The sequence below is a fragment of the Oryx dammah genome, unplaced genomic scaffold (assembly GCF_014754425.2).
Source record: "Oryx dammah isolate SB20612 unplaced genomic scaffold, SCBI_Odam_1.1 HiC_scaffold_14, whole genome shotgun sequence".
NCBI lineage: Eukaryota > Metazoa > Chordata > Mammalia > Artiodactyla > Bovidae > Oryx > Oryx dammah.
This window is the reverse complement of record NW_024070198.1, coordinates 14,148,925-14,163,116: the sequence shown is the minus strand read 5'-3', so window position 1 is coordinate 14,163,116 and position 14,192 is coordinate 14,148,925. Positions and strand designations below refer to the sequence as shown.

At 41.8% G+C, this 14,192-nt stretch overlaps 1 protein-coding gene across 2 annotated transcripts in view; it reads left to right on the top strand.

Annotated features, from left to right (window-relative positions):
* The window catches only part of MYOF (myoferlin), a 177,808-nt gene that overhangs the window by 116,529 nt on the left and 47,087 nt on the right, over positions 1-14,192 (top strand). For both annotated transcript variants that reach the window (XM_040254539.1, XM_040254538.1), the window contains 6 exons: positions 2,426-2,557; positions 4,441-4,604; positions 7,372-7,486; positions 9,064-9,169; positions 11,483-11,628; positions 14,016-14,189. In XM_040254539.1, the coding sequence (XP_040110473.1) occupies positions 2,426-2,557; positions 4,441-4,604; positions 7,372-7,486; positions 9,064-9,169; positions 11,483-11,628; positions 14,016-14,189 (837 nt within the window). The remainder of the gene's footprint in view (positions 1-2,425; positions 2,558-4,440; positions 4,605-7,371; positions 7,487-9,063; positions 9,170-11,482; positions 11,629-14,015; positions 14,190-14,192) is intronic.

Below are 14,192 nucleotides of genomic sequence, written 5' to 3'. Positions count from 1 at the left end.
CTCTTGCCTTTCCTACTAGTGAGTGTTTGGGAAGCAGAAAAAAACAAAGGTAATATAGGTAGTCCATGCAATCTATGCTCTAATTAAATGGGTCCTTAAATTGAAAAAAAACTTTGAGAATTACTACTTTAGGGTAGGGTTGGGGTTCTGAACATATTTGGAGACATGGACTCCTTTAAGAGTCTGATGAAAGCTATTGGCCCTGTCTTCCAAAATAACACACATCTCAGATGCCTCCAACATTCTGCATATGATTCAGGGGCTTTGTAGAACCCATCAATTCATCCCAGGACCCTGGATTAAGAACTTCCCTTGTGTGCATAAGAAGAACCAGAGGAGGTTGGGGATGGAAACAAAGAGATCCAGATAGTTGCCAGATACAAGTTTGACATCCCTCTCCCTTCCAGACTCAGTCTGAGTTCCTTAGAATATCAGGAACGGGAAAAATCGAGACAGAGAAAAGCAGTCACGGGAGAATGTTCCATTAAAACAGGGAGATATCTGCTAACTTTTAATAAATGCACTCTTTGCTCTTTAATCAAGAGGGTGAAAATAGAACCAAGGTGATTATCTTGTTTCAAGTGTCTCTTGGTGGAATAAATTTTACTTAAGATAGAACCACAATTATAATTGACCTCAGCACTGCATGGAAGCAAACTGATTAATAAATAAAACTTCACAGCGGGTGGGAGAGGAGGCAGAGTGGTATTCTCTGTATTGGGTTTTAGAACTCAGTGGATAAACAGTAAAGTGCTTTTTAAGAGAATGTTGTATATATGTATTGATTTTGTTAATACTCATTATCCAGTTTAGGTAGCCATTTAAGTCCGTGGTATTTTTTTTGTTGTTGGTCTTAAGACCTCTTTTCACTCTCAAAAAAAAAAATCACTGGAGACCCCAAACAGCATTTGTGTACATGCTTCCGCTGCTGCTGCTGCTAAGTTGCTTCAGTCGTGTCTGACTCTGTGCGACCCCATAGATGGCAGCCTACCAGGCTCCCCCATCCCTGTCTATCAATATTTACTGTAATAGAAATTAAAACTGACATTAAAAAGTATTTATCTATTTAAGATAACTATAATAAGACCATTATATTTTAACAAACTATGTATTTTTATAAAATATAACTGTATTTCCTTTTAAAAATCAGAATGCTGAGTGATACTGTTTTGCACTTTTGCAAACCTGGCTTCCCAGAAATATAACTGAATTCTCAAAATTGCTTCTACATTTAGTCTGATGCTCTGAGTTGCTTGGTTGAAGTGTATGAAAAGAATCTGACCTCACATATTATATGTATTTGGAAAAGGGTGGAGTATTTGAATAACTTTACAGATAATTGTGCGTACTTATCTTTGATACAACACCAAACTCGAGTGGTAGCTTTTCAAAGATTAATTGAACCATATCAGTGAACTTTTCGTTCTCTGTTACATTAAAATCCACTGGTCTACCTTGTACTTTGAATGGCTCTTTTACCCATGCCTGGTTTTTGTAACGTAAAGCTTTCATCATTTGGAAAATATTTGTTCGCTGAGTTAGGCATGTTTCATCATACAATAAAAAGTCACATTAATATCACTTATAATAAAAGCTCTGATGTATTGGGATGCTATTAGGTTCACCCACTGAGGCAGAAACAAACTTTCAAAAATTCTAATTTTTAACTTGAAACCTTGAATTTTATCATTGGCAAGGAAATAAAGTCACTTATTGTCCTTGACGTGACAAAGCTTGTTTATGTTCGAGAAAACATCTGCCCCATATCCAGGTATGAATAACCATATTGGGCAGCCAATTGCTGTTTCAGAAAGAAAAGATATTCATTTTTAAAAAAAGTCTAGTTCAGTTCACAGCTCAATTGCATAAGAATCTTTTCTCAAAACATATACAAATACACAGCAGAATTTCATCATACAAAATATTGAAAAAGACATGTATTTGGATATCATGATGTAGGATTAGCCATTTTTACTGCTTTATCAAAGGAATTCATAAGTGAAACTGGCATTTTGTTTTTTTCACTGACAGTGATGAAGAAAACTATTTCTACCAGTACAGTTTGATGTTGCTGCCTTGATTCCTGGTACAGAGCTTGGAGTCTTATCCACACTTGCTTTTTTTTTTTTAACCATCAATGCAAATGTCAATACAGTGAAAAAAGCAAGTAGCATCCTAGTATTATTAGGAAAATAATTTTGACCTCATGAGCCTCCTGGAAAGATCTCAGGGACACCCAGGCATTCCTGATTTAGTTGTTATTTTAATCTTTGTAGACGGGTCATTTGGAAATATTTTAGCTGCACAAACAAAATTAGACTGTTGAAAACAATGATTAGACGTCCAGTCTACTTTTGTTTTCAGCTTAATATCACAGTCTGTGCTGTGCCTGGCATAACGGCTCATGTTATTATACATCTCACAGTATCCACAAGAAAAAAACAACGGACCAAAGGTGCCTGTGGAGTTGCGTGTGAACATCTGGTTGGGCTTAAGTGCTGTTGAGAAGAAGTTCAATAGCTTTGCAGAAGGAACATTCACCGTCTTTGCTGAAATGGTACATCATTATCTGTTCCTTTTTGTCGGGGAGCACTGTTATGCTTCAGTTCGGATGTCAAATCAACCACCAGCATAATCGCTAACTAAAATTCCATCTAATGGCCCTTCACTAGGGGGGTTGGGGATGATTGGCTGGAGGTCGTTGTTGGGACACCTCAGTGTGATTCACACACAAGCACTCCAGGAGTGAAGAATGCTTGAGAGGTGCCAACCTTGAGAAGCCTGCTTGGGGTCTGTTTTCTGCCATATAGCAAAGTGTCTGGAGTCTTTAAAACATAGACGGTTCATTCCTCAGAGGGGTTTGCCCAGGGGGAAAGAAAATGCTGCCTGAATACTTTAAAAACAGTAAGAGAGAATTTGTAAATCCTTCACTGGGTTAAAAATCCACTTAGTTTATCCAAAGTCTCGTTAGAGTTAAACCCTTGAAAACAATTTTCACAAACTGTTACAACTAACTCCACTTTTAGATGTATTTCTTTTATTCAAAGTGCTTATTGATATAAATGTATTAGATATAGTCAGTGGATGTCTTCTGACAATTTTCCGATGAGTTTCATTCTTTTACAGATGGGCCTTCCTGCTCAAATAATTGAGGAGAAGACTATCTTCATTCTAGCTAAATTGTAATTGTGTTTCTACTATACTGTACCTGACTGCTGGTTCAGGATTGTAGCTCTGATCTTCTTGCTGGGCAAGAAAACCCATGGCCGTCTTTTAGTTTTGCTTTTCTTTACCTGGCACATAGTAGGCTCCTGAAAATGAAAGTGAAAATCGCTCAGTCATGTCCAACTCTTTGCGACCCCATGGACTATGCAGTCCATGGAATTCTCCAGGCCAGGGTAGTCTTTCTCTTCTCCAGGGGATCTTCCCAACCCCAGAGATCGAACCCAGGTCTCCTGCATTGCAGGCAGATTCTTTACCAGCGAGCCACAAGGGAAGCCCAAGAATACTGGAGTGGGTAGCCTATCCCTTCTCCAGAGGATCTTCCCGACCCAGGAATCGAACCAGGTCCCTCGCCAGGCCCCTACTCAAACGTCTTCCATCCTCCTTTAGCCAAAAAGTCCCCAGCTACTTATGTAAATCATGTTCTCAGTGAGCTCATCAGCAGACAAATGGAGATGTCAGCTTAGACCCAGAGACTCTCACCACTGGCAAATCTCAACCCTCTTTATGGTTTACATAGTGCAAAGCCGACCAGGTTGTAGATTTATAAATCCTAACTTAGAAAGGAATGCCCTATAAACCTGGCTCTGCTACTGTCACAAAACCTGCTTCCAGAAAGGTCTTGGCCTACTCACCATACTCAAGAAGCAGCGAAGGCTCAGAACTTTTTGACCACGTAGAGGCTGGGTACTAAAGGACCTTCATGTTTCAGATGGGTCCTTTGTGCTGCCTAGAAAATATACCATTAATTCTAATATTGTTTCTGTGGGGAAATGTGCCCCATGTTCTAGGCAGCCGACTTATAAGTAAACTTTTAGAAGACTACATGTTCATAAATTGAGGGCTTTTGTAGGTATCTAAAAGGTTCAGAGAACTATTTGGAGCCGTTCAAAATAATGGTGGAAACAACTTGCGTGATATATCAGTGTTTATAAAGCGCTCTCACAATCAATCATTTGTACATTTGAGCTTCAGAATAATCCTATGAGAAAGGGAGTATTATCCTCAGTTTACAGATGCGAACACTGAGTCTTAGAGAGATGAATGATTTACCCAAGGTTGCAAAATCAGTAATAGTCCAACTTAGGTCCATACCTTCTGAATATAAAGCTTTTTCACTTCTCATTGTTTAGCCTAAGTCCTAGATGGACCTGAAAATTTATATGTTGGCTTTATTTCTTGCTCCCTGATTATGTTTCTCCAATTTCTTTTTAATAGTATGAAAATCAAGCTCTCATGTTTGGAAAATGGGGCACTTCCGGATTAGTGGGTCGTCATAAATTTTCCGATGTCACAGGAAAAATAAAACTCAAGAGGGAATTCTTTTTGCCTCCAAAAGGCTGGGAATGGGAAGGAGATTGGATAGTTGATCCTGAAAGAAGGTAAGTTTTCTATTTTCTGAGGAAAAAAGGATGGTAATGGTGTCTTTGCTGAGAAACTGCTAAATGAATCTTCCCTATCATCTTTCTTGATCAAATTTATATATAACACTCGCTGAGCAGAAGTTAGTCCACAGAAACTCATAGAAGCTTGAATGATGTCATCGATATTTCATAATAAAACAAAAAATATAAAAAAGCACTTGGTACCAACATAACTGAGAGCATATTACATGTGAATGTGTCAAGCAATGTGTCATTTAAAAAAATCTGGATTGCAATCCAAGATAGGTAGTGTCAAAAATCATGAAGAGCCTGAGATTTTTTATCTTCCTTGCAAGCTAGCTAGGTCTCCTGCCACAATTTTGTGAAGGTTGCCAGGAGACTTTAGACTCCCAAAGCAGAGACAAAGGGCCCGCTGCAAAGAGCAGTACCAGAGTATCAATATTTGTTCTCATTCTCTGAGCCCCGGTTCCTAGAGGGTGACAGAAAAGGGCCAGGTGACACGGGTACATGAAGAGGATTGGGTAACAGGCATCCTGAGCTTAGGGCACCCAAATCATTTATAATGTGTAGTAAGCATGCTGGCTCTTTGCTCTGGAGAGAAACACTGCATGTTTTGAGGTTATTCCTCATATAAACATCCTTGAAAAGATAGTTTGTAACAAAAGTTGTGGAGCCTATGTTTAGAAATGCAAGACACACACAAAGAATGCTGCTGCTGCTGCTAAGTCGCTTCAGTGGTGTCAGACTCTGTGCGACCCCATAGACAGCAGCCCACCAGGCTCCCCCATCCCTGGGATTCTCCAGGCAAGAACACTGGAGTGGGTTGCCATTTCCTTCTCCAGTGCATGAAAGTGAAAAGTCAAAGTGAGGTCCTGTCCAACTCTTAGAAACCCCATGGACTGCAGCCTACCAGGCTCCTCCGTCCATGGGATTTTCCAGGCAAGAGTACTGGAGTGGGGTGCACAAAGAATATCTCTCAACAAAAAGTTCCCAACAAAAAAAACAGTGTTATCTCCACTTTAAAGATGAAACAGACATGGAGAGACTAAGTCACTTGTCCAAAGGCATACAGACTGTGGCTGAGTGGCATAGACAGGGCTGGAAGTCAAGTCTAGCCTGGGTGCCAAAAGCAGTTCTAAACCAATATGCTGGAAGGTCTGCAGAAAACAGATGGCCCACTTTAAATGGATGAGTTGTAGGGTATATGAGTTACATCTCAAAGGCTATTATTCAAAAGAAAGAAACAGTAGAGGGGGCAAGTATGTGTCCCCTGGAGTCTAGAGGAAACCAAAGGGTGGTTTCTGAGTTGCCAGAAGCTTTGGAGCCAGAACACTCTTCTTTCCACCTCAGAACAGCGTACTTACTTTTGGAGGAAACAAGCTTGTGAAGTTGGAGTTGAAGACCTCAAGCTAGAGTTTGTTCTTTCTGTCCACATTTGCTTTCTATAAGCACACAGCATTAGGGAAGGAGGGAAAGAAGTGTGCTGGGTCTGGTCTGTTACATATTTGCTTACAATTACTTTTAACCTTTGAAGGTCTTCCCTCGTGGCTCAGCTGATAAAGAGTCTGCCTGGATTGTGGGAGACCTCGGTTTGAACCCTGGGTTGGGAAGATCTCTTGGAGAAGGGAAAGGCTACCCACTCCAGTATTCTGGCCTGGAGAATTCCATGAACTGTATAGTCCATGGGGTCGCAAAGAGTCAGACATGACTGAGGGACTTTCACTTTAACTTTTAACCTAAGACGGCCTTTTGGGGGTAGAATTGGGGTTGCTGGTGAGAAGAGAGGAAACGGGATTGAATTAGAAGGAAGGAAGGAAGGTTAGTGAGGCCTGGAAAAGGCTGGAGGAATTGGAACTGGAAAAGCTGAAGGTCAGAGTTTGTCAGAGCTGGATGGGACCCCAGAAACAGCAGTCAGAGAAGCGATGGAGAAGCCCAGCTTATACAAAGGGTGGGAACTTTTTGTTTTCTGTTCCCTCCAGCACTTGATTCTAGGGGAGGATACAGCAGGGAAAAGATGGAGAGACAGTAAAAGGAAAAAAGAAATCTTAGCTGAGCAGATACCTGGCAGAAAACTTAAAAGCCAAAGTTGGAACCTCTGTACTTTCTTCTGTGGGTTGTTCCAAAACCAGGAGGAAAGTTGGCATGACAGGGAGGCAATATAGATTTCTCAACTGGCCAAATAGACCGTAGAGTCTAAAATGACCTGGTTTGGCTGCCATTCCTACCAAGGAACTATCCAGAAAATGTAAACCCCTTCCTTCAGTTTGTGTTACCTAGACCAAGCAAAGCCCGAGTGAAAGGTTTCCACACTTGGCCCATGAGACCGTCTCCATCCCATTTTTAAAATAGGAAAGAAGATGACTCTCTGTTCTTTTGAACTGTTAGCCAGAAGTCAGGCTGAGAAGACGCTGAAGGGCCCTGACCTGACCCAGCAACAGAAGCCAGGTCCCTAGAAGGAGCTGCCCACAACGGCCGCTTTCCCAGTCCCCACCCTAATTACTGAGCAGAAGCAACGCTGCTAATTTGAGACGTTCTCTGTAATTTAGGTCTCCTTGTTCCAGCCGCCCTTCTTCAAAGGAATGTCAAAAGCTATTAGTACTAAAAGGAGCTTGGAGTGGGGAACCCAGTAGGGTAAGGGCGAGGAAGGAACAGGGGGCCACCCCAGGGCGGGAGATGTTTTCCGGCCATTGGAAATAGCTGGGGTGGGCAGCGACCACCTTTGGTACGGTTTCTCCGTTGGTAACACGAGCCTCTTCCCCCACAGCTTGCTGACCGAGGCGGATGCGGGTCACACAGAGTTCACAGATGAAGTGTACCAGAACGAGAGTCGCTACCCCGGGGGCGAGTGGAAGCCGGCGGAGGACACCTACACGGATGCGGTGAGAGCGCCTCTCCTGTGTCGGCTCCGAGAAACCATCACCAGGCACACGGCGGGGCTCCCCGCTCTAATGCCTCATCTCATGTTCTGAACAGTCTCTCCTTTACAACTTGAGCCTGCAAAGCACATCCATAATTATTTCCTATAGAAAATACACGGAGCCTATTTTAACTAGGTATTGGGACACGGAGACCTGGGTTCGATCCCTGGTTTGGGTAGATCCCCTGGAGAAGGGAAAGTCTACCCACTCCAGTATTCTGGCCTGGAGAATTCCATGGACTGTACAGTCAGTGGCGTCGCAAAGAGTCGGATACCACCGAGCGACTGTCACTTTCACTTTCAAAGTCTGGGTTGTGCGGTGTTTTTTTTTTTTTTTACTGTATTATGTAACTAGCTTTTAAAACCATAAATTGAATTCTCGTGTCTTTGGAATAGTCAAACAGCATAAAAGTAATTATCCTCCTTGATCCCTATCCCCTACTTTGAGATAACCATTGAACCACAGATAGCAGTTTTCTGTTGCTATACAATAACTTCTTTTTTTTTTACCCACCTGAATAGAATTGTGTCACAGGCACAGTTCCACAACTTGTATTTTTCACTTGTATTTTCATTATAATGTGTCTTGGACATCTTGAGTTTTTAAAAAAATTTCTTCAGAGTGTTGGATTATATGCACCCCTCTATAATTTAACTGATCCTCTCTTTGACATTTAGGTTGGTTTTTTTTTTTTTTTTTACAGTCTTTGTTTTTTATGAGTCATGTGACAGTGAACATCCTTCTACATACATTCTTATCCACTTAGGAAAGTTTGCCTGTAGGAGAGGTCCCTAGCTTGGTCAAAGTTTCAGTGCATGTAAAATTTTGACAAATATTGGCAAATCACTTTCAAAGAGGCTGTACAAATTTATATTTCCAGCAACAGAAGAAAGGACGTTTTTTTCCTAGACACACACCATCCCACTTTAACATCTTTGTCAGTACATGAATAGATGGTCTCCTGTTGTTCAATTTTCACACTCTTAAAGTGAAGCTATTTTTCTGTGTTTATCTCCTTTATTTCATTTACTATGTACTTCTTTTTCATACTTCTATCAGTTTGAATATAGAATTTATCAATATTTTCACATAAACTTTGCTCAGTGTTACATGATTAGCATCTACAGCTTCCTATAGCATTATCCCGCATTTGAAAACACCTATTTTTCATGCTCTGTCCATCTCTGATGGGTTCTTCGCAATATAACCCCTCATAAGAGTTGCATCATTTCATAATACTAAGTTGAACCATATGAAATTGCTGATCTTTTACCATTTTTAACTTACAAAAAACAGTTTCCCATGGTTTAGCATAACATATCCCTTAATAATAAAAACAAAGTATTCTTTTAACAACGAGTTACTGTTTGGCAATTGTGTATAGATTAGGAATTTTTCTGAAAAGATTGCCTATGAAGGTATCAAATTAGCATGTGAATCTATAGTTAAGTGTGAGGAATCCTATCTCACATTTGCCTCTTATTTAACACTGTGGCTTCTTTCTCTTTGTTGTTTTTGTTTGTTTGTTTTTTGTAAAGAACGGCGATAAAGCAGCATCACCGAGCGAGCTCACTTGCCCTCCAGGCTGGGAATGGGAGGATGATGCATGGGTCTATGACATTAATCGTGCAGTGGATGAGAAAGGTAACATTTCAGACCTATTACCTGACCAGGGGCTCTCCAGCAATGCCTTGGTTAAAGTCAAGTTTCCATGGGAGGGAAGAGTTTCCTGTCTTCTGGTCTAAGACAGGAGGGGGGTCAGGTGTCTGGAAGACAAGCAGGTGCTTGGCCAAGGGCAGGGTGGTAGGCTCTCAAGATACAAGGTGATAGGCTCCCAGGCAGCTGGGCTTCAAGATGCCAGGGATCCAATGAGAATTTGGGAGGGGGTTGGAGTTTCAAGTTTCTCTATTCTAACCACGCCATACCCGCCCTGGGAACGTCACACTAACTCAGGAGCCCCCTGCCTCGGAAAGAAGAACTGCAGAATGCCTAAAAGGTCATCCTATTCAGCAGTAGGGCAGATTATTGACATAGCTTCTGGTAATGATGCTTATCCTTTTCTATGGCTAGAAATCTAACATTAAATGGAACTAAAGCATTCAGAATTGTCTAAAGAGAAAATTTGATCTTTAAATTTCTTCTGAAGAACTAGTACACAGAAACAACTACCACTAATAAGGAAGATTTCAAATAGGTTATAAGTTTCTTGATCTGGATGCACACACCGGCCCTTCTAATAATAGTTAACGTTGTTGGAGTGCAAACTGTGTGCTGATCATGGTCCTCATGCTTTGCTTGCATTATTTTGATTCTTTTGAAAAAGGAATTAATATTTTTTACCTTTATGCTGGGGACATTTGGCCCCCAGCAGATTAACAGTTCACACAAGGAGATGCTGGGATTTGGACCCAGTCTGTTACTACACAGGTCATGCCCTTTATCACTGTTCCCAAATGCCTCTCATAGTGGGCTTTATTCTTGTGTGAGGGCAGCTCAGTCGTGTCTGACTCTTTGCAACCCCATGGACTATAGCCCACCAGGCTCCTCTGTCCTTGGGATTCTCCAGACAAGAATACTGGAGTGGGTTGTCATGCCCTCCTCCAGGGATCTTCCCAACCCAGGGGTCAAACCTGCGTCTCCTCTGTCTCCATGCATTGGCAGGTGGGTTCTTTACTACTGAGCCACCAGGGAAGCCCCACTTTATTCTTCAGTTCAGTTCATTCGCTCAGGCGCTCTTTGCGACCCCATGAATCGCAGCACGCCAGGCCTCCCTGTCCAGCACCAACTCCTGGAGTTCATTCAAATTCATGTCCATTGAGTCAATGATACCATCCAGACATCTCATCCTCGGTTGTCCCCTTTTCCTCCTGCCCCCAATCCCTCCCAGCATCAGAGTCTTTTCCAATGAGTCAACTCTTCTCATGAGGTGGCCAAAGTACTGGAGTTTTTGAGCTTTAGCATCATTCCTTCTAAAGAACACCCAGGACTGATCTCCTTTAGGATGGACTGGTTGGATCTCCCTTCAGTCCAAGGGACTCTCAAGAGTCTTCTCCAACACCACAGTTCAAAAGCATCAATTCTTGGGGCGCTCAGCTTTCTTCACAGTCCAACTCTCACATCCATACATGACCACTGGAAAAACCATAGCCTTGACTAGACGGACCTTTGTTGGCAAAGTAATGTCTCTGCTTTTCAATATGCTGTCTAGGTTGGTCATAACTTTTCTTCCAAGGAGTAAACGTCTTTTAATCTCATGGCTGCAGTCACCATCTGCAGTGATTTTGGAGCCCAGAAAAATAAAGTCTGACACTGTTTCCCCATCTATTTGCCATGAAGTGACGGGACCAGATGCCATGATCTTAGTTTTCTGAATGTTGAGCTTCAAGCCAACTTTTTCACTCTCCACTTTTACTTTCATCAAGAGGCTTTTTAGTTCCTCTTCACTTTCTGCCATAAGGGTGGTGTCATCTGATATCTGAGGTTATCGATATTTCTCCTGCCAATCTTGATTACAGCTTCTGCTTCTTCCAACCCAGCGTTTCTCATGATGTACTCTGCATATCAGTTAAATAAGCAGGGTGACAATATACAGCCTTGACGTACTCCTTTTCCTATTTGGAACCAGTCTGTTGTTCCATGTCCAGTTCTAACTTTATTCTTAGATGCATTCAATTTTCATGAATGTTGGGAAGTATAAACATGGAGGCCATGAATCCCATGGCCACAAAGGAAGCTTCTTGAGGAAGAATCCAGGGGAATAGGGCTTTATTCTGTTTGGCTGATTGCACAAGAGTGAAAGGAGCAATGGCATTCAATCAGGACAGTGGATAATGTTGGGAGGGGGACAGAGAGTGACTGAGTGTTTCTTGGAACTTTATTTAACTTTATTGCTGAACTTTATTTGGCAATCTGGCCAGTGCATCTCTTTTGGATAACCATTCACCAACTCTGTTCCAGGCTGGGAGTATGGCATTACCATTCCTCCTGATAGTAAGCCCAAATCCTGGGTCGCAGCAGAAAAAATGTATCATACTCATAGACGCCGAAGGCTGGTCCGAAAACGCAAGAAAGATTTAACACAATCCACTTCGAGTACTGCAAGGGTAAGAGGAGCAGTGGGAGGGAGCAGGTGGCTCTTTCTTCTAGATCACTCAGAATCACAGTTAATCCGGCTGTTTCTACAGAAACCATTTACCTGAGACCCTGCTCAAGGGTTCTAAAAGTGTGCCCCTACCCCTGACCTACTGACTGAGGAACTCGGGGGGTAAGCCCAGCATTCTGTGTTTTAACAACTAAGTCTTCCAGGTGATTCTGAAGCAGGCTAAATAATGAGAACCACTCAAGAGGCACTGATAGAAGCAGAAATTATTTTGGTAGCATATTGTAGTAGTGGCAGTAGCTCAAGACTTTGAACAAGACATCTAAGGATTCAAATCCTGGCTTCATCTCCTTTCTCATCTGCAAAATGGGTATAATATCATGCATCTAATTAGGGAATTATAAGATTAAATGGAATAATAATAAATTGAGTGGAACAATAATACTAACAACAATAGTAAATGGTATGTTTTGTTTTCCTTCTATGATGGTAAACACCAACTATATATCATCTCCAACCCACAAAATCTGCGTTTCATTCTCATTTTACAGACAGTCCTCACAGAAGTTAAATGGATTTGCTTCAGGCTACCCGCGTAGCTCAGTTGGTAAAGAATCTGCCTGCGATGCAGGAGACCTGGGTTTGATTGCTGGGTCAGGAAAGATTCCCTTGGAGAAGGAAATGACAACCCACTCCAGTATTCTTGCCTGGGAAATCCCATGGACAAGGGAGCCTGGTAGTCTATAGTCCACAGATTCCTAAGGAGTCAGACACAACTTAGCAACTAAACCACCACCACATGTCTAGTAAGTGGTAGAGTGAACTCAGGCTAAGCTCATTCTAAACAGGAACTCTTTCTATTCCACAAAGTGCCTGACTTACAGTAGACGTGATGAAGTGGCTTTTTATTAGCCAGTGAGCTTCTCAGTTCTTCTATGCTTCCAAAGATGGGACCATTCTCATCTTCTTATCATATCTTTTCTGCTAGCTCAGGACCTTGTTCCTAATAAATAATGGAGTAGAATGAATAAGCTGATGAATGAATATTTGTTTTGCAATCAGCCCTATCCTGATGGGGTGAGAAGTTTCTAGAGGCACTTTGACTCCCTTCTTCCACATCAGAGTGCCAAGATGAAGTGGAAAGATCACTGAGCGGCAAGTCAGAAGACCAGAAGCGCGGCCCAGTTCTACAGAGTATTGTCGAGAGACTGATCACGTTCCCCAGCCTGCCTCACTCCTGGCTTCATGAAATCTTTCGGTGCTGCTAGTAACACTGCTAGAGGGTTAATTTCAAGATCTTCTTTGACCTGGATTTTCTGTTTATTTAAAGTTGAAAAAAATAGCCCCTACATTAATAACCTACGTGAAGCTCTTATTTCTGAAATTATAAATATTATTCATTATTATTTTACGTCTACCAAATCTAGTCATACTTTTAAGATATTTATGTAAAGTTTCTACCACTGAAATGTCAGCTACGGGAGGGCAAGGACCCCATCTCTTTCTTCACTGCTTCCTCAGCTCTTAACCAGTGCTGCGTGGTAGGCACTTACATTTGCTGAATGAATTGAAGAAAACATTGAAAACTGAGATAATTAAATAGAAATAGTTTTTACGATAAAAGTTACCTTAGTCATTATAGTAGTTATTCTAGAAGTAGTATACCCTGATTTACTTATTAGCTATAGTAGTTTTTATCTTAAACACTTAAGCCCTGGGGAGGGTGGCATCATTTCTTCCCTCCATATGTAAAGTGGTGATAATAATGTTTTCCAAACTATATCACAATAGCAGTGTGCTTATGAGCTAGTGAAGTGAGAAAATAGAAAGCAAATTGCAAAAGAATCCATTTGATTTACCCCTGACCTCATGCCCCACCCCATCCCTGCTACCGAGTCTAAATAAGGGGCTCCTCCTGATGGTATAGCCATCACCTTGGCAAAATCTCATTTCACTTCAGTTGCTGCTGTTCTCTCTGCATCCCCATGGTCCATCACCTCTGCAAGGGCAGAGAACCTGTCTGTTCATTTTTTGAGTATTTTATGTATTTATTTGGCTGTGTCGATTCTTAGTTGGGTCATGCAGGATCTTTTGTGGCACACAAGGGCACACAGGCTCAGTTGCTCTGCAGCATGTGGGATCCTGGTTCCCCAACCAGGGATCGAACCCACATCCTCTGCGTTGCAAGGCAGATTCTTAACCACTGGACCACCAGGGAAGTCCTGAGACTGTTTCTTTTGTTCTCTGTTGTACCCTGGCTTCTAGCAAGGTGCTTTGGCCCAGAGTAGAGTTTTGATACGTATTTGTTGATTGATCAGGTAAACTGCTTTGTCAATATAAGGAACATTGTTATGGTGATGATTATTGTTAAATGTTTTACCTCTCTTTTAGGCCATGGCAGAATTTGAAGACCGGGAGGGCTGGGAATACGCTTCTCTAATTGGCTGGAAATTTCACTGGAAACAGCGTAGTTCAGATACCTTTCGCCGCAGACGCTGGAGGAGAAAAATGGCTCCTTCAGAAACACATGGTGCAGCTGCCATCTTTAAACTTGAAGGGGCCCTTGTA